Source organism: Solanum stenotomum, chromosome 3 (genome assembly GCF_019186545.1).
Source record: "Solanum stenotomum isolate F172 chromosome 3, ASM1918654v1, whole genome shotgun sequence".
NCBI classification, from domain to species: domain Eukaryota; kingdom Viridiplantae; phylum Streptophyta; class Magnoliopsida; order Solanales; family Solanaceae; genus Solanum; species Solanum stenotomum.
In genome coordinates, this window is record NC_064284.1 from 6,634,060 (window position 1) to 6,654,043 (window position 19,984).

Sequence of the window (19,984 nt, forward strand, 5' to 3'; positions counted from 1 at the left end):
TAATAATTGTCTTATTGCGACATTATAACATGTAAAAATAACAACGATTAATTCCATACTCGTTAACCAACCAAAAAAAAGTCCAACAAAAAAAATGTTTTTTCTCAAATGTACTATTTTTTTATTTGTTTTTTTCTATGATGATACATAATCCAATAGAAATAAAAAAAAAGAAGGGTAACAGGATTACAACTAATTTCTTTTGTTTTGGTTAACAAATTCTTAGGGTAACACATGATGGTTCACATTTCATACACGTTAGGCTATAAATTTTTATTAATTTTGCGTTAGTTCCCTCATTTTTTTCACTAATTGTCGTATTCTATTTCTATTAACGGAAAAGGGTTAAACTGTTTTGAGACTATGCGAAATTGAATAAAATATCTTTCATTAATAATTCGGTTCAAAAAGTCCCTAGAGTTAATACATTGATCCGAAAAAGCAAGAAATCAAGGGTACAATCAATGTAATAGTAATACAATATTGTCTTATGGCTAAAATTATTATATGTGAAAACAACTACGGTCAATTTCTTCAAAAAATCTTCCTTTTTCTCAAAGATACTATTTTTTTTTTCTATGATGAGTCAAAATCGATGGTATACTTGCCCTTAAAATATATAGGAGGTTGTTAGTCATTAAACATTGTATAGCCAGGGCCTTGTGTACACTAAAGTTAACCAAACAGTGTGTACCCTTATCAGCCTTTTATGTAACAGTGTCAAATGGTTGAATTTTTAAAAGTAAAAGTTGTTTAATTTTATATTATTTTAACTTTTAAATAGTAAATAAAGGAACAAAATTCACCTACGAAGATGGTAGTACTCTCACGGCCTGCTAAAATTTTAGATCGTGACAATTAGCAATAAGAAAAACTACTTAATTACTCCCTTGGTGCGTTTTACTTGTCCACCATACTAAAAATAGTACAACACTTGTTCAGTTTGAATAATCAAAAGATAATTTATCTTTTTATGTCTATTTTACCTTTACTATTAAATATCTAATAAATTTCTCAAATCATTGTACTTAATATATTCAAAAGATATAATGTAGTAATATTACCCCTATTTTTTATTATTTCTTAAGATGTGTGTCAAATCAATAGTGGACTACCATTGTTGAAGAGAGGGAGCAATAGATGATCTTATTTAGTGATGAGGATAATATTTTCTGAATATATTGTGGGAATGCTAAAGATAAGCTTCGGTTGAATATCATTTGTTTTAAAAAAAAAATGAAGAAGAGTTTTAAAAAATTGAAACTGATTTAAAATCAAACTCTAGCTAGAACGATAAATTTTTGGGGTTTAGCAAAAATTAAAAGACTCCTCTCTTAATGTTTGGTTGAAAATAATTTTTGCAAAAAATAATTGATTTTTCATTTTCAATCCACCACTAAAGAAGCAAAATCGTATTTGATTTCTAGGAAGAAACAAATAACAATTGCACTCAATTATCATTATTATTACAATTGCCTTCGAGTACTTGTCATGTTTTAAGAAAGTTCAATGATTGAATATTAAAAAATAAATTTTTGAAAGAAAAAATAATAAATATAAAATGTCAAAATGTGGATTTGTCTCAAAATTAAATTTTTATATAAATTATTACACATTATATCAACCAAAAAAAATAAGGGGAAAAAAAACAGAGAGGAGAAAGACTAAAAGAGTATTACATACCATGGTGACTTGTTTTGAAAATTTTATAACTTCTTTGAAATACTGATTTTGATTTTGAAGCTTTGAGGGTTTTGGAAACCAATAGCCAAATCTTTTTTATTTTAGAGTACGTAGATCTGCCTTTATTTTTTTGTTTTACTTATTAATTTATTTGTTTTCTAAATAAAGTTCTAAGAAATATAATATATATATTAGAAGCATGATTATCAAATGGTTAAGTTTGATTTCTCTTCCTCATCTTTTTGATTGCTTCAAAATTCCGACACACTTTCTTGATAGATAAAGATTTTACTCTTAATTTTCATATATTTTACTCTATAAGAACCAAAGTAATATCTATTACAATAAATTATGATTTATGAATATTTTTTTATATTATTCTAGTTTAGAACGAATTTTTTAAAAAATCAATATAGTTGGTAGATGAGAGAATGTTACTCTAAATTATTGTTACTTCTCTCATGTGTTCCGCATAATTTCAATATATTATGATTTAATGAAAAATAATAATTATCTAGCACCTCACTTTCCTTTTTGAAATCAAACATTGAAATAAAACGTGTCATGTGATATTATATTCAACAAAAGTAAGAAATTAGGGGTACAAACAATATAATGGTGACATATTTGTCTTATGAGTGACACTATTATATAAAAAAACAACGGTTATTCGCTAATAAAAAGTCCTTTTCTCAAATGTACTATATTTTTTATATGAATTGTTTTTTCTATGATAAGTCATAATCCAACAAAAGTAAAAAAAGAAGTGTAATTTGATATTCTACTTATTTCTCTTGTTTTTCTAAATAAAATCCTTAGGGTAACACAAGAAGGTTCGCATTTCATGCTAGATATCTTTATTGATTTTGCATCATTTTCACTCATTTTTTCCCACTTATTGTCATATTATTTTAACAGAAAGGGGTTAATTATCGTTAAACAATGGTAAATTGAATAAAAATATTTTCAATTAATAGTCCGTTTAAAAAAATGCTTCTAAATACAATACATTGATCCAAAAAGCAAGAAATCAAGGATAAAATGATGTAATGGTGAAACAATATTGTCTTATGGCTAAAATTATTATATGTGAAAATAACGACCGTCAATTTCTACACTCGTTAATTAAAAGAAATCTCTGGGTTTTTTTTCTCAAAGTTACTATTTTTTGTTATTTTTCTGATGTTTCTCTTGTTTTTCCTTAATGAACTCTTGGGGTAGGTTCACATTTCATGCTATGCCATATATATTTTATTAATTTTACTTCATTTTTTTCATTTTTTTGTTTCACTTATTGGCTTGTTATATATATTAATGAATAGGATTAAAGTATTCTTTAAACTATGTGAATTGAGAAAAATTTCCTTCATTAATAATTTGTTTTGAAGATGTCCCAAATCATATCAATATTTTAGTCCAGAAAACGCAATGGCAATCCAACATTTGTCTTATGACTGAAATTATTATATGTGAAACAACGACGATCAATTTTTTTAATGACAACGGCAACCAATTTCTTCACTCATTAACCAAAGAATATATTTAAGCCTTTTTCTCAAAGTTACTACTTTTTTGTTTTTTATTTTTTTATTTATGATGAGTCATAATCGAACAAAAGTAAAAAGAAGTGTAACTTGATATTATACTTTTTTTCTCTTGTTTTTCCTTATTAAATTCATAGGTAACAAATGTAATTCACATTTCATGCTAGGCCATATATCTTTATTACGCTTTTTCCATGTAGAATAGAAATTATCTCTAAGATTGATAGAATATATGTTTTCTTTCTCCGAGAAAATAGGGATCCCGAACAGGAGAAGTTTTAGTGTTATTTTTTCTCTTATTTTTGTTTTATTTATTGTCATTTTATATTAAAAAGAATCAAAATATCCGTAAATTATGCAAGATTGAAAAAAAATATACTCTATTAATAGTTTGGTCCTAGAATGTTTCTAATGTCAAAACTTTGATCCAAAAATAAATTTGTCGTTAATAATTTGGTCCAAAAATTCCCCTTATTATTTTTGGGGTAAAAGATGTCCCTTTTCCTAATAAAAATATTGTTTTTTTCCTTTTGAAACACATTAATTTTTTAATAAATATTTTTTATGAAGAATCTTTTTCTTATTAAAATTTTCTTTTAAAATCTCTTTAACTAATATAAAAGTGGAAAGTAAATTTTTTTTCTTAATCTCCTTTTGTTAATTAAAATAGAATTATCCCATATATTTTTAATTAATGGCCAAAAAGTATGTATAGATTATTAAAAAGAATAAAGATTACTTTCTGGTGTGAGTTCATTGAAGTTATACTATGATTCCTCTTTAACAACCGAAGCAAATAAATGTTATCTTTTGAGCCTAACAAGCTTTTTTACGACGATAAAGTAAAAAATGGACGGAGGGAATAGTATTTTGAGCCTAACTAACTTTTTAATTAACATATAATCAAGTTCCAAGGTAAGCTGAGGAAAACTCGTATTACTCTTTGATGTTTGCTTCTATGCGTTATAATGTGCTTTTAGCAAAAATTAAATAAATCATTAGAGCAATTTATTATTGTCCTTTCTATTGAAAGAAACATAAGTACTAAGTATTAAGTATTGATGTGAATTACAAATACGGTAATGAGTCCAGCCAAACTTTAAATTGACATATGATATACTGCTATTATAAATTGCTATCAAATATAGTGATTGTTCCCTGATAATTTTGCTATAAATACTTGATCATTCATCAAATATTTATAACAAAATGAAAGAGACGGCAATTAGCGTTTTAGCTCTAGTACTGACTTTGTTCCTCCTTGAGGTGGTCTCAGGCAATGAGCTATCTCTTCCCTTTCGTCTCCCAATCAATGAAACCATTGGCCGTGAAGTATTTCAAGGTATTAATAATGCATCAGCCCCACTTCCATACCCCCAATGTGGATTGAAAAAGGGTGGTGGGAAATGTATTAAAACAGGAGAGTGTTGTAGTATATGGGGCTGGTGTGGAACCACAAACGAGTATTGTTCTCCTGGATATTGTCAGAAACAATGTCCAGGTCCATACCCAGAGGGACGATGCGGATGGCAAGCTAATGGTAAATCATGTCCTACTGGTACTGGACAGTGTTGTAGTAACGGTGGTTGGTGTGGGACCACATCAGATTATTGTGCTCCTAACAACTGTCAAAGCCAATGTAAACTACCTCCACCTCCACCCTCACCTCCTCCTCCACCTCCATCCCCACCCCCACCCTCACCTCCACCTCCACCTCCACCTTCACCCTCACCTCCTCCTCCACCTCCATCCCCACCCCCACCTCCACCCCCACTTCCATACCCCCAATGTGGAATGAAAAAGGGTGGCGGGAAATGTATTAAAACAGGAGAGTGTTGTAGTATATGGGGTTGGTGTGGAACCACATACGGGTATTGTTCTCCTGAATATTGTCAGATGCAATGTCCAGGTCCATACCCAGAGGGACGATGCGGATGGCAAGCTAATGGTAAATCATGCCCTACTGGTACTGGACAGTGTTGTAGTAACGGTGGTTGGTGTGGGACCACATCAGATTATTGCGCTCCTGTAAACTGTCAAGCCCAATGCAACACTACTACTCTAACCTCATCCATCAAGAATCGTATGAGAGGTATTGAGAGTTTCATGCTCAACGTTGTCTAGATGCTACTTCCAAAATACTATCTACAGGATGTACTTTTACTCCTCTTTTGGAACTGCATGCTGAAATAATGCGTGTAATTAATGCATATAAAATGCATTAAGTAATAATATATAATAGTAAATAAAGACCTTTTGTCTACAACCATATTTTAATTACAACTATTTATGTTCTATTATTAAAACAGCGGCAATCAATATTGTACTATGCTAAAATCTTTATCGACATTAGTTAATTATAATTGGATCAAGTATCACTACAAACTTTAGAGACATTTACAAAGAGTGGTAATTGCCTCTAAAAAAACATGTTTAGCGACAACTAAACTATTGTAATTAATTCTTTTTTTAAAAAAATAATCAAAAGCCACCTCTAGGGTGAGGGTTAGGCATAACCCCGACCTTGTATATCAAATAAATTGGAAGGACATAACATAATACATGAGAAATAGGATATGATGCCTAACCTCTCCAAAAAGATAGAATGCTATTGAAATGCCCATAAGTCATAACTATTTTGTTTAATATCAATATATTGCTGTTATCATTAATTAATTGTCACTAAAGATACTTTTTGGTGTAGTACGTACATCATTCTTAGCTAGTGTCAACCGCATAAAACTTAAGAAGTTATAAATAATTTTGTATGAAATTAATTAGTCTAGATTCTAAAAAAATAATAATAATGAGTAAAAAGTTACCGTTGATGAATGTCTCAAATTGCTTTAATGGTGTTTAGGAAAAAGAAGGGTAAAAATAATGAGGACAAAGAAAAGCAATGAAAAAATCCTTTAATGAACTGATGGTGTCATTTTCTTGTCCACTGTTAGTGGATAATAGTTAATCTCATCAAAGTTAAGCCAGCATCACACGATTCTTCGCGGACGTTGAAAAAAATGGAATATCTCCTGCATATTTATCCTTTCAGGTAGTCATCACACTAATAACAAAATCATTCTAGTGGCCTTTCTCATCTACATATTAGGTTGGACAATCAATTATAAAAATAAATCAAAAATTGGATAAAAATAATGAATTTCGTAAAAAATACTAATTAGAAAAAATTGATATTTTTTTTTAAAGGTTTCACTTTAAAACCATATTTCGCAGGTAATTAATGTCGATATTCAACTTATTCAATTGGTTGGTGCATCGACGCAGATTCTTATATGTGTATATGTGTGTGTCGAGATGTTTATCAAAATGCTCTAATATTTCATCATAGGTGACATGTTTGGTTGACGCTAGCTAAGAATGATAATATCATCTAATTTATGGAACGTAAAGAGTCATGAATTTAATGTTTTCACATTTAAGTAAGAACATAAACTGAGATTTCCAAATAGCCTTTGGGCTAGTTTTTAGCAAGCAGGGAAACTGAGATTTCCAAGATAGTCATTGAGCACTAATCTCAAATCACAGAGGAAGATGTTTTTTTAAAACATATGAACTAAGTATATTTTTGGGAGTAGTATTGAGCACCGATATGGAGATGCGAGTTCATATTAATTCAAGTCTCCATAAATCATATAGCCATCATGGGTAGAAAATGGTCATACTTTTTAGATGAATCCTTTTCACATAGACTAGTCGATCCACTTAGTGAGTTAGCTTACTATATCACGTCAAGGTATAGGATGGGCCTCGGCAGTGTGAGGCAAAGCGTTGTATCATAACTATAGTTCTTAAGTGATGATTGTCGGTTAGAGAAACTCCCAGAACAGTAGTTGCATGGTTCCTCAAGGGGTTCTGCTTAGTGTGAATGGGGGTATGAGACTTCATTCATGCATTGCACAAGTAGACTTTGAGAGGGAGCATGGTTTATCTTTTTATGATATTATGATTATGAATTGACATAATATTTTCAACAGTTTTTCTTTATATTGCACTTGTTTTAAATTGCTTTATAATGAAATGAGTTTAGTTAAGTATTCATGAGTTGAGAAGAGCCAAGGTAAGTGTTTCCTTCATAATCTCTTTCAAGCCCATGTTGTTTTAGCATTCCAACTTGCATACTCATACATTCAATGTACTGATGTTAGTTGGCCTGCATCCTATTATGATGCAGGTAACTAGAATCGGCATCTAGCGCATCGTTGATTCAGTGAGCAGTTCAGAGTCTGTTGGTGAGCCTCTTTGCATTCCGGAGGATCCCTCTTGTTTACTTTCAGTATTATATAGTTCATTAGGATGTCGTGGGCCTGTCCCGACATCCATCTCAGTTGTTTTAGAGGCTTCATAGATAGTCAGTCCAATGTTAGTTCATTCGTCATCATTTTGTTATTGACTTATGTTCATATTTGAGTTGCTATTTTGGCTAAGTTAAATGTTTATTTTCAAAACATTATGAGTTCAGTTTGAGACAGATAAGTCGTTTAGCATTTGAATTCTTTTCTTAATGCTTTAAGTCATCCTCTGAGTAAGTAACCAGACCAAGTATTCGCTTGGGGCCAGCAATGGTCTTCAAGTGCCAGTCCCCCCAGGGTGTAGGCTCGGGGCGTGACACATTATTCATCATGTGCTAAAATATATGGACCATTTGGTGATGTCTGATTGACACAAATGTTGTATTTGTCCTCATCTCTCCTTTTATGGTTCTATTTGCATCCCCAATAATGTGTATTTTAATTTCAAGTTTTGTGATTTTATTTATCGAAATTCATTGTATAAAGTTATTCGATATGATTTCTCTTAATGAAGTTTGGCTTAACCTTTACTCGATATCATTTTAAAGTTCTATGTCGGTCCTAGAGGTGTATCCAGAATTCTAGGATGATTGATGCACTATTATGAAAAGGTGGATCTAATCGGTTTGACATTTAAGTTTCTATCATTAAAACAGTTAAAATTTTAAAATTATAAGTCCAAAATTGAAATGCTTAATTAATTAAAACGCCAAAAGTGCTACCAATAACCTGTAAGAAAGGTGTTACCCAATTTTAGAAAGAAAAATAAAACAAAATAGATATAAAATTCAAATTTATAACCTCACTAAGAGGTGCACCCAATCATCGTCGCATTAAATGATACTTCGAGTGTCGGTTCACACATTTATATTTAACAAAAAAAATAAAAATATAACACTACTATATATAATTTCGAAAGGGGAGCATGAGTTCATGTGAACCCGATGACCCCGCCGGCATACGCCTCTGCCTGGTCCCCCAATGAATGTATACAATTATGCCTTCTGCTTTTAAAATATGTGATCTTATTTTAACCAAAAAAAACTTCTAAAATTTTAATAAAATCTTAAGGTAACTAGATACGTTGTTCGTGCTAGACTGTATGATCTTTATTCATTTTCTGCTAATTCATATTTTTCACCTATCATTATTCCCTCTGTCCCTAATTACTTGTCCATTTTGACAAATTAAGAAATGATAAAATTTTTTTACCTATTATACTCTCAATTAATTAATTTGAAAAATGTGCAACTTCTTGAAAATCTTAAGTTTTTAATTCACCCACTTCATAATTAATAGGGGTAAAATGGAAAAACTCACCATGTCAATTATTGTTTTCTTAATAGGTGTGTCAATTCAAAAGTGGACAAGTAATTATGGACAGAGGGAGTATCTTTTATATATATATATATATATAGTTTAGCAGTAATTGATTATGACTCAATAGACTCCGGATTATCATTAGGGGTGATTGTAGTTAAAATAATAAATTATGAGGCAAGTAGGACTCAAACAGATACCTAAACATTCATACCCGACTAAATTATTATAATATATACCATCACTAATTTTGCTTAACTGATACTAAATTAATATCATATATTATATGAGTGCACTATAATAAAAAAGTGGACCAATATTGGCTGAATGCTTTTATTTGTTTATATATATAACCTTAAAAGCATGAACTCCTAACTTGAATGTTAAATTAATATAATATCCCTAACTTAGGTTGTGACTTTTTTGATGAGTTGTGACTTTTTTGATGAGTTGTGATTTTTCGATGAGTTGTGACTTTTTCAAAGAGTTGTGACTTTTTCAATAAGTTGTGACTTTTCCAAAGAGTTGTGATTTTTCCAAAGGGTTGTGACTTCTCGAAAAGGTCATGACTTTTCAGATAAGACACAAAAAACATTTGTTCATACTACCCTTTGTTGACTATAAATAGAGGGGATTCCTCTCATTTTTCAACCACAATTTTTTTAATCTTCTACTCTTCTTCTTGCATTTTAATATTTTTTGTGTGATTTATTGTCGTTGAGTAAGTTCGAAGTTTAGTGAAATATGAGGTACCACTATTCTGATGAAGTGGTTTTAGTACCACTCACAGTGGACGAAGTTATAGTGTTGCACTGACTTTGACACCACTGTTTGGCACAATAATATTCTGTGGTTCCACACCAACCAGATGAACTACAACACAATCCAGTAGGACATTTTCTACCTCCAGCTTGCATTCCGCATCGTCCGATTGCGTATGGAGGTGGAGGTGGGGGTGGAGGTGGAGGTGGACATTGGCTTTGACACCGCGGTTTGCCACAATGGTCTTTTGTAGTTCCGCAATAACCCCATATGCTACAACATGATCCAGAAGGACATTTTTTGTATCAACCTTGACGTCCGCACTCGTAGTCATCTACGCGCACCATAATTTATTTAGATCGATGTGGTCTCATATATGCTCAAAAATATCACCAAAAAATTAGATAAATATGTTTAATTCGATGATGAACAATTTTTAGAAAGAAGCAATAAGAGAGAAGCATGGAAATCTTGTAGCGATCCCCCATCTAAAAGAGGAACATATATACAAATAACGAATCTTTCCTAATAAACGCCTAATTGGTTTAATCTAACCATCCAACTAGAATTATATATGTGCTACTACAAGAACTGACAAGGAAATAAGTTATTTGAGCTTTATATATTGATAGTCATAAATATTTCAATTAACTCATGTGTGTTATTTAATAGGTTATCTAATTAAAATCGAAAAAAAAAATCAACAAAAGGAGAAATGTGATATTGATCATAGAGAAGTGTTGTTTTGTCAAAATAAGAATCAGGTCAAACGTAGTTCCAGAGTAAATGTAAACCCCGAAAACTAGTAGGTTAAACTAGACCTAAACGCGAGGGTTAGCGTCAAGGGAGAAGGGCAAGAGCCAAGGAAAAGGGGAAAGGGCCAAGGCATGGGAGCCAAGGCTGCTCGAAATTTGGCCAAGGCACTACCTGCCATGACCACGAGAGTCTTCACAACCCATGGTGACCACCATGCCCCGTGGTGCCACCCGTGGTAGTGAGGCAGTAGCCTCTCTAAAGGTGCCCCAAAAAGGCTCCCTCTCACGAGTAAGAAGGTTTTAGTGTATTATACCTGTGGTGCGATTCTCAGTGGACAAATATGGAATTTTGCACTGACTTTGACACCACTGTGGGTTGCAATAATATTCTGTTGTTCCGCACCAACCTTCTTCACCACAACACGATCCATCAGGACATTTTATACCTCCTGCTTGCACTCCACATCGTCCCGGTGGAGGTGGAGATGGGGGTGGAGGTGAGGGTGGAGACAGTGGCGAATCTAGAGCCAAAAAAAAGGGCATCGCATCCGTGGTCTTTTCGTAAAACTAGATATTTTATATGTATATTTTTTAAGATTTTGTATAATATTATATTCTTGCACCCGTACTACATGAAGTCTAAATGGTCCACATAGTTAAATGTTGAGCTTTTGACCTTGAGGATAAAGGATCAATTCTCACTTCAATACATTCTACTTGGTGCACCCATGTTCGAAAAATCCTAGATTCGCTTCTGGGTGGAGATGGACATTGGAGTTGACAGTACTCATAGCCGCAATGCTTAAACGTTGTTCCGCAATAACCCAACCAACTACAACACTGTCCAGTAGGACATTTTTCGTAGCAACTTTCGTATCCGCAACGTTGTTCATCTTTATCAGAACGAAGAGATAACGAGCTCTTCTTAGAATTAATTATTATTATTTGTATGAGGAACAAAGTCAGACCCAAAATATTAATGCACCCTTTCATTATTTTAATTTGTGATAATTGATAGATAATAGTTGACGTCTCACATGCTCAAATATATAGAAAAAATCGACAACTACAATGGCGGTGTTTAATTCGATAACAATAATTAATTCACCTACCATGAAAACTTTTAATTCGATGAACAATTATATTAGAAAGAAACATTAAGAGAGAAGGAAATATTTGGCTCCTACTCCAATCTATTTCTCTTATACTCCATTTTTCCTTAGACTTTTGGATTTGAACACTTGACATAAGGGAAAATTATTGACTAAGATTTAACGGATTAAAATAAAATTTTAATTATAATTTTGATAATTAATCTTTCATAAAAATATTAACTGCCACAATTATAACTATTTATAATAATTGTTAATTTGTTATGTTACTTTGATCCAAAATAGGGATCTAAATATGAGCATCTGGAGTAATAGAGTCATGTGGGAGTATATATAAACTATACCAAAAGAGGAACATACAAATAAAGAAGGGGGACATAACCTTAACTTCCAAATAGTCAAATTACGACTCATCATAGCAAAAAATGAATACGAAAAAATAGTAGTTCAATGACAAAGACATAAAGCGAAGAAATCGATCGCGGTATCATTTATACATACATTAATACCACCCATTAGATAAATATGGTGTCGCTATATGTGAGTTAAGTATCGGTCACTCAAGATGCTACTGATGCATCAATTAGGAAGGATATATACTTATCTACAATTTGTCATTTAAGCCAGAAAGCATTTACTCCTTCCGTCCCATATTAAATGGATATTTTATTAAAAATATTATTTTTTTTAAAAAAACTATCATCTATCATTGAGTTAGTGTTTTTTCACTGCAATCAAATCAGTTTATGCCATGCAAGTGTTTGCTTGAAAATTTCGATGAAAAGCTTTCAGAAAGAAAAGAAAATTGTTGCAAAAACTATTTTCAACAAAACTTTAATATTAATGGAAAATGAGGATCTAATTAATTATTGTACAATCATTATTTAATGTGTCCTAAAAATTAGTTTCGTAGATCCCAACAATATATTAGTGGCACGTGCCCAAAACCTTAAAGGAAACAAATAAGTACTAATACTACAAGAAAACTCAAGGCACCTTTAATAAAGCTGCTTATCACAACTGTTTTTCTATTTCAATTAATGTGTTTTATTTAACTGGATATGAAATTTAGAATCTTAAATATGTTATGATATTTTTTATTAAAAAATGTGATTTTTAAATATGTAGAACATTTGAGCAGATATTAAAAATTGTTACAAGAACACAAATATCTAAGCTAAGTTGTTCTAAAATTTTAGAACTTTTTTTTGTTAAAACAAGGTCACATAAATTAAAAAGCAGAAGGATTAATTGTATACATTATTGGGGGATCTGCATAGAACCTTAAAATGTGACATGAATGATAGTCAGCCATAAAAGCTCTGGAAAATAGAAGAAATAGGTGGCCACTGGCCACTGTTTCCATATCTAATAATGTCAGCCATAAGACAAATGAGGTGTCGCATTACACTCTGATTCCTTACCTTTGTATAAAATAATTTCACAAAGGTATTTATGTGACCTTATTTTAACAAAAAAATAGAGAGAAACAGTTCCTGAACTAAGAACCATGCCTTTGGTAATTAAAACAGAAAAGAAAATGAACTAGGAGAGATATGAAACAATCATCACATGTATCACTCTTAAACAGAATCAATAAAGATAAAAAGTGATTTGCCAGGTAAAATCTTCGAGTTCTCGAACAAGTTACACTCCATTGATCCCTCCCTTGCGAACAACGGTATGATTAAGACATTAATCAATGAAAAGGGGGTGCTGCTTAAACTTAATAAAACCAACAAAGTTCAAAAAACATGTAGAGTTACGTTAGCAATTGCATGACCTCACCTAAATTCCAAACATTTTAAAGCCTCTCTACAGACACCAAAACCTATTCAACAAAACTTTTGGAGATGATAACTCGAAAAGAGGTAGTATAAGAATTCACTCATCATCATCCTCGTCTGAGCCTTCACTGTCCTTTTCCTGCATTAAGAAAATCAAGTAATACCAATGGAAGTCAAAAGACACTCACAAACCACTTATATCGTTCAAGCTAATGATCTCTCATTTGGCTCTACGACCCAAGAACCATGTACAAAAGTTGTTTTATGTTATTCACAACAGAAAAGAAATTAGCAAGTACTATATCTCTTGATCCCAAAAAAATCAACAGTGCATATGTCCTCAAGGCAAAAATGTTTGACAAGTGTCACGAGTCACGGCCCTACTGGAGCATGACAAACACTTGTTTGAAAAACTATTCAACCACACTGGCATCTTTAGACACGCTTAGAAAAGGTTGAGTGTGTAAAGGGCTGCTCGTGTTGGAGATGTGTATCACAAGGATTTGACCTCAAGGTCAGGGGGATAAACTATGTGTTCTGTCAATATATTATTCTGCAAATCACATAACGAGCATCAACATAATACTATTCAACAAGGACCCAGTTAACTTTCCCTCAAACCACAACATATCTCTATTGTGTATATCCAAGAGATTAAAGCTAAATGTATGTCAATTATACAAGGCAAATTATTTTGGATCCTCATCACAACTTTGCTACAGTAGTTTTTTACTTCAACAGAGAAAGCAGAGAAATGGCAGGGGCCAGGTATGTGAACATTCATTATACATCCTTTTACTTCAACAGAGAAAGGAGAGACAAGGTAGGGACCAGGAAAATGAACGCTAGTTATACATTTCATACATCAAGTGTCCTTACCCATGTGTTGTTTGGTAAAACTAGAAACCGAAGTGAAAACATGATCATTCCTTCCTTTCTATCAAGATTTGGACGGTTGACATAACCTCCAGTTTTATTTCTGTTTTACTTCTGAAATGAAGGAATAAAAGAACTCAATGGTTTAGTTATCCCTCCCTTTCATCCTGAAATATAGTTCATAGTCTCCACAAAAAGGAGCATTCCCTATGCACTAGAATATTGAATTAAAAATCTATATTGTTACAAAATATATATAATTAACTACTGGTAAATGGTAATATATAAATCTGCTATATTTTTCATGTAACACTGCAACAGACAAATTAGTTTTGAAACTAAGCTCACAATTTCCAGTGTAAAGCTAGAAAATCTTACTACCACGTCCTCTCCCATCATTACATATTTACACCATCTATCATCAATTATATCCTTAATTCTCTCTTCCTTTCTCTATGGATCAAGAGTCCAACAGATGTATGCCAAACTCAATCTTGTAATTTTTGAGGACAATAGCAAAGGTTGAGTTTGGCATTTTTAAAAAAGAGTCGCCGTCCAAGGAAAGAGTTATTATTAAAAAAAGGTTCATCCCCTTGTCATACCAAAAGAAATCCTACATAATCATACAACATATTGTCCTTGGTTTAGGCAATCAACTCATATAAACCCCTTATGTTAATTTGTTCATAGACCATAATAAACCCAAAATAAAAGCTTTGGACATTCACAGAATAGTTGATTTCCTATTCACACTGATGCAATTTCATTTTTTTTCATACTCTAATAGTGTAAAATCATTTAGCTCACAAAAAAAAAAAGCAACAACCCTTTGTGCAAAATTGAGGACAATAGCCAGTTCTTCTCAGAAACAAAGACATATTCCCCAATAAGCATAAATATGGTCTTTTGATTGCCTTCACTAACTAATGACACTATATGCTGAGAGTTAACACCTTTTTTAAAGAGCATGAGGAAAATTCTCAACAAGCTCTAAAAGAAGATACGGTCAAGTGGCGGTGGGAGTTGAACAACACCTGAACGATACTAAAATACAATTTGCCACTAAATCCAGAAAGCATATATTAAGATATTGAGCGAATAATGAAATGAAATAATTAAGCACAAAAAGAAACCAGTAACATTTGTCGGGAAAAAAAGAGACATATTTACAGTTGCAAACAAATAAGTATGCATGTGCTTACAGTCTAGATATGTTATCACAACTATTGCAATCATGAAGAATGAACTATCTTTACCTCATCACCACCTTCATCCTCCTCAAGATCTTCTTCATCAGGATCCTGGAAAAAGTAACATTAGGCAAACAATCAGAGATAATAAACCGACTTCCATGACTTAACGACTAATACAACACGGAAAACAAGAATGAAGATGGTAGGGAACAAACATTGTTAAAATAAGTTAGAGGGTTCGGCCACAAGTCGTCCTTGATTATCTCAGCAACCTACAAAACGGAGGGGGGAAATGGAAATAAAAATACTATATGTTATCGAAAAATACTATAAGTTGGGAAAATGGAATCTTCCTACAAATACTATACCTTATCCGTGAAAATCGTAAAATGAAAAATAAGAAATAAAAATCTCAGTCAAGTAATGGACACAAGATAAAGACATTACTTCATCTTGAATCTCCAGAAAGACATCCTCGTCATCTTCACCATCATCCTTCTGATTGACTTCACTGAACCAGCTAAAGAAGCTGCACATACAAGCCCCAAGGGAGAAATCAACTGAGCAAGAATGACATACAATATCAGCTACTGATGTTTATTCAAGTGCTACAGTGTAGACCAGGGAACTCAAGGCAACTGAGCATGTGATCCTTCCACTTATCATCTTATAACTAACTTCTAATGAGAATCATCATGCACTTGATGGGCTAACTCAGTCAGTGCAAAACTATTGCTAAAAGTGTTTCTACAGAGCTGAATTAACTAATAATCATCAGCATCAATAATAAAACTCGTGCCCCTGTTCTCATCAAGGTATTTAACATTTGATGCAAACACGTTGAACTGGGCTATGTCTACAATGACAGTATAAATTAAGTTGGGCTCTGCATTACTATGTGAATATCAGCAACTTCCTATCCAATCCTGATTGGTAGTGAATGCTAACAAAGTTTCCTAGCAGAAACAAGGCAAATTAAGGTTTCAACCAATACAATCAAAAGAAGTGACCGCTAGCAAGTTGATAAGCAGGGTATGTAAAACCTAATTGAAGTTTATAGAAACTTTCAAAGTTGACAGCTGATATATAATAAAAATCAAGAGACCTTCTTGAGCTTGTCTTGTTGATAAAATAAACCAATGGAAATACTAAACATTAAGAAACTAACCTTTCCTCAGCAAGGGATCGCTTGTTTCCTTTCTTCTCATGAGCAACTCCATTAGGAATGCCCTTCACAAGTAAAACAATATAATTAATGAGAGGAAATTGATAAGCCACAGGTGATACAGCTCTTAATAGAAAATTGGCAACTCACCCTGCCTTCCGTCCATTGTATTGTCGAAGCAGTGATTTTTGTAGGTCCATCTTCAAGAAAGGTATAGTTCTTCGAGAGCTTTGTATTTTCAAAATAAGGATTTGAATTGAAGTTCTGTAAAACGAAGAGGATCATCATCAGTGCTCTATGTTGATTTATAGTAGATACATTAGCTTTGTGTGGAGGCTGAACTTACAAACGTGATTGTATAACCTGATTTCACATCCTTAGAGTCTTCCACTTCGACCGAACTTAGAAACTTGAAAATCTAGCATGAAGAAAGTCACATACGTATTTAGATTCAGAAGCCAAATAGCTATATGAAGAACACAAAAAATTATAAGAGTTGGGAGTCAAATTGTCATTTCAGCATTGGCCAAAGCAAGGAAAAGCAATGTAGTGGAAGATTTGACAATTGTCTACATTATATTTTCTAATGTACACCAAACCTTATGGTCCTCTTCAGTTAGAAGTTCCCCAAGAACAGGATGACTCAAGAACTGCAAGCAAACGACACAAGTCATAGATGAGAAGCACTTCAAAATTTCAGTAACATAGAGAAAATCAGGTTGGATCACTTACGGCCGTCAGCCAGAAGTCAGGAATAGCTTTAATAATATCATTACGCCTATCATAGACTGGTCGGCGGACATGACTGTACTTTTGTTCAATTTCCAACACTTCATCACTTGCTATCTCATTAATCTGCTAGTGAAAATTGTTACAGCATTAGTAATTAGTAAAAATGTAAAACGAAGAAGAAAAAAATATACCATCAGTACCAAGCATCAAAAGGAAAGCTACTAGCAAAAGTTTTTAAATTAATCATTCACATGTCACGCCAAACCTCATCAGATTTAGTCAATTGTACAATCACTCATCACTTGCGTGGAACGAGTACTTGAAAACCCAGTACCTCCCACAGAAGATAAAAGTCAATGTTTGATTGTTGAAGACTGTCAGAAACAAATCTCCGAGAACATCCATTCCACAACTATTATTAACAATATGAAGAGTCTCCCACACATCCATAGGGGACAAGGACCAAAATGGAACAATACAGCACGTCGTGTTGAAGCTATGATCCAGAATAACAATATGCACTCTCACTATTACAGAATGACGAGACAAAACCAAGTCATATAAACACACTGTGAACTAACATACTGACAAAGATTTCTTGATCACTTCTCCACGTTTTTCCTATACTATTTTGCTTCAACTATCTCTTTTAATATATTACTTGAGCACTGTTATCTTACCAATTTCAAAAATATATATATATATTACTTGAGCACTGAATTCTTAATGCCAGTTTGCTGGGATTCTCGCCCTAAAACTTATTAGTTTCTAGTATAGCATTTTCCCCACAATACATCAAAACAACCGGACCAAAAGAATAGCAGAAATTTGCCTGGCACATCCAGAAATTGCAAATCATCTCCCTAGGATCGGCCCATCGCTATACCATCTGTTTTATTGACACTTGACATCCATCCCATTCATCAAGAAATAGCGCCATAGGTACAAACATGACAGAAAAATAGTTCTCATTTCTTACTCTTATGAACACAACCACCTCTATGACATCTAACCATGTATCATAAGAACTTGTGCATTCAAATCAAAGTGATGCACGCCAAGCCCGAAGAAACACAACACTAACACAGCTGAAGAGGTGAGGGAATAATACAAAAGAAAACAAGAAACATGGGACAAGCCACAAAATGACCACTAACAGGACAAAAGACATTTGAAAGCCATCACAACTGATGTACCATCTATCCATGTATATTAATATACCTGATAAGTGATATCTTCCTTACACCCTATTGTAAGCTTGGTAGCAAAACAAGAGCCACTACCAGTAAACTTCATAGATGGAAAATCGGAACTTATTAGAGAGATTGAAACTGCAGCGGCTATCTTACTTTGTACAAACCTCATTGCCGCTACCTAAATCATTTTATGTTGAGCTTTTCCTTTGAACTAAAAGGACCGTCATTGGAGCCGGTCATGAGTCTTTGATTTGCCTACAACTTTACACAACTGTTTTTCTCATTTCACAATTGACTAAAAGGAAATGACAAACAGAAGAATGGGTGTTACAGTCTTTCAATCTCAAGCAAGAGGTGATGATTCTTTGAAACATTCCCCCCACTCACTTCAAGTTTTCTTGTTTATTTTTGATGTATTTTCTTTATTTAATTTGCTCTGATTATCTCTTCAATGACAATATTACTTGAACTTTAAAATTAACCCCTTCCCACTGCCCACTTTTCACCCCAAGTCTAAGCCAAACTTATGTTTCTAGTTTTGCAATGGTCCACAAGACAGAAAAACCCAAGCAACACAAAAGCTCGAGGGCAACCACATAAGAACCATCTCCCCTTGATTGGTCCAATTACCCAAACCATCTCTCCCATCAATAGCTCAGAGTATGCAACAATTACAAAATTAAAGGCAATTCTAAACCCTTGGGATCCTTAAGTCAAAATATAGAAACATAGGTTTTACTATTCTTTTGAAATATTTACTACACGCTCCGTCTCAATTTATGTGGCACTTTTCAGATTTTGAGATACAAACAAGCCTATCTTTGACCCCGTAAATTTTTCATATATCTTTTAATTATTGTGACTTATAGTACCTTTTATAAGTAGTTTACAAATATATAAATTTCATTTCAAAATAATTGAAGATTCCACACGCAAATTTTCGGTCATACTTAAACGGTTTGACTCTCGAAAAAAGGAAAATTGACACATAAATTGGGCCAGGGGCAGTAGTAAATTTTGTTGTCCTCTGGAAAAAGACAACCCAACTCTTTTCTACATTTCTTCCTTTCCCTTTCACCTTTATCAACCCAAATCTTTGAAGTCTTTCCGGTTCTTAAGTTTACATCTTGTTCCATAATTGCAATTTCTTTATTTGAACTTATCTTAATTATATAAGTAGGCTCCAACCAAAAGGGAAACACAGCAACTAGTCAAAGTTAAAGCTTAAAATCTAAGTAACAAGCAACTGATACAAACGCATAGAAAGTAGAAGAAGTTTTCTCTCAGTGAGAAAAATAGGTGTACCTTCTCGAGTTCGTCTTGAATCTCTTGCAGTTTCTCAACAGAAATAACCAGCTTCCCATCAATGCCGATTTCCTCTTCTGCCATTTTCTGCTTTTTGGCTTCTGCACCCATCTTTCTTTTCTTTTTTCTTTGGAGATAGCTGCTGCACGGTGCTATCCCTTGTTTCTTATGAGGTCTTAAACCCTAAAATGGGCTAAAACCCTCACGTTTCTCTCTTTGGAAAGTGGCGCGGGCGCGTCTTAGGACT

At 33.0% G+C, this 19,984-nt stretch overlaps 3 protein-coding genes across 4 annotated transcripts; 1 reads left to right on the top strand and 2 right to left on the bottom strand.

Annotated features, from left to right (window-relative positions):
• The first annotated feature begins 4,436 nt into the window (after nucleotides 1-4,436).
• On the top strand, nucleotides 4,437-5,533 carry LOC125857633 (chitin-binding lectin 1). Its single transcript, XM_049537241.1, has one exon. The coding sequence runs from the start codon at nucleotides 4,437-4,439 to the stop codon at nucleotides 5,349-5,351; it is 915 nt and encodes a 304-aa protein (XP_049393198.1). The 3' UTR covers nucleotides 5,352-5,533.
• Nucleotides 5,534-9,609: 4,076 nt separating this feature from the next.
• LOC125857838 (chitin-binding lectin 1-like) lies at nucleotides 9,610-11,364 on the bottom strand. Its single transcript, XM_049537486.1, has 3 exons — nucleotides 11,013-11,364; nucleotides 10,779-10,892; nucleotides 9,610-9,908 (listed from the first exon to the last, which is right to left on the bottom strand). The coding sequence occupies exons 1-3, from the start codon at nucleotides 11,362-11,364 to the stop codon at nucleotides 9,610-9,612; spliced, it is 765 nt and encodes a 254-aa protein (XP_049393443.1).
• A 1,701-nt stretch (nucleotides 11,365-13,065) lies between these two features.
• Nucleotides 13,066-19,984, bottom strand: LOC125857635 (NAP1-related protein 2-like). Of its 2 annotated transcripts, none has more exons than XM_049537243.1 (10): nucleotides 19,738-19,984; nucleotides 17,237-17,359; nucleotides 17,104-17,154; nucleotides 16,851-16,922; nucleotides 16,655-16,768; nucleotides 16,508-16,569; nucleotides 15,787-15,868; nucleotides 15,555-15,611; nucleotides 15,403-15,447; nucleotides 13,066-13,409 (listed from the first exon to the last, which is right to left on the bottom strand). In XM_049537243.1, the coding sequence occupies exons 1-10, from the start codon at nucleotides 19,846-19,848 to the stop codon at nucleotides 13,368-13,370; spliced, it is 759 nt and encodes a 252-aa protein (XP_049393200.1). In that variant the 5' UTR covers nucleotides 19,849-19,984; the 3' UTR covers nucleotides 13,066-13,367. The 2 variants fall into 2 exon arrangements, with proteins under 2 accessions (XP_049393200.1, XP_049393201.1); XM_049537244.1 differs by lacking the exon at nucleotides 13,066-13,409 and adding an exon at nucleotides 14,237-14,260.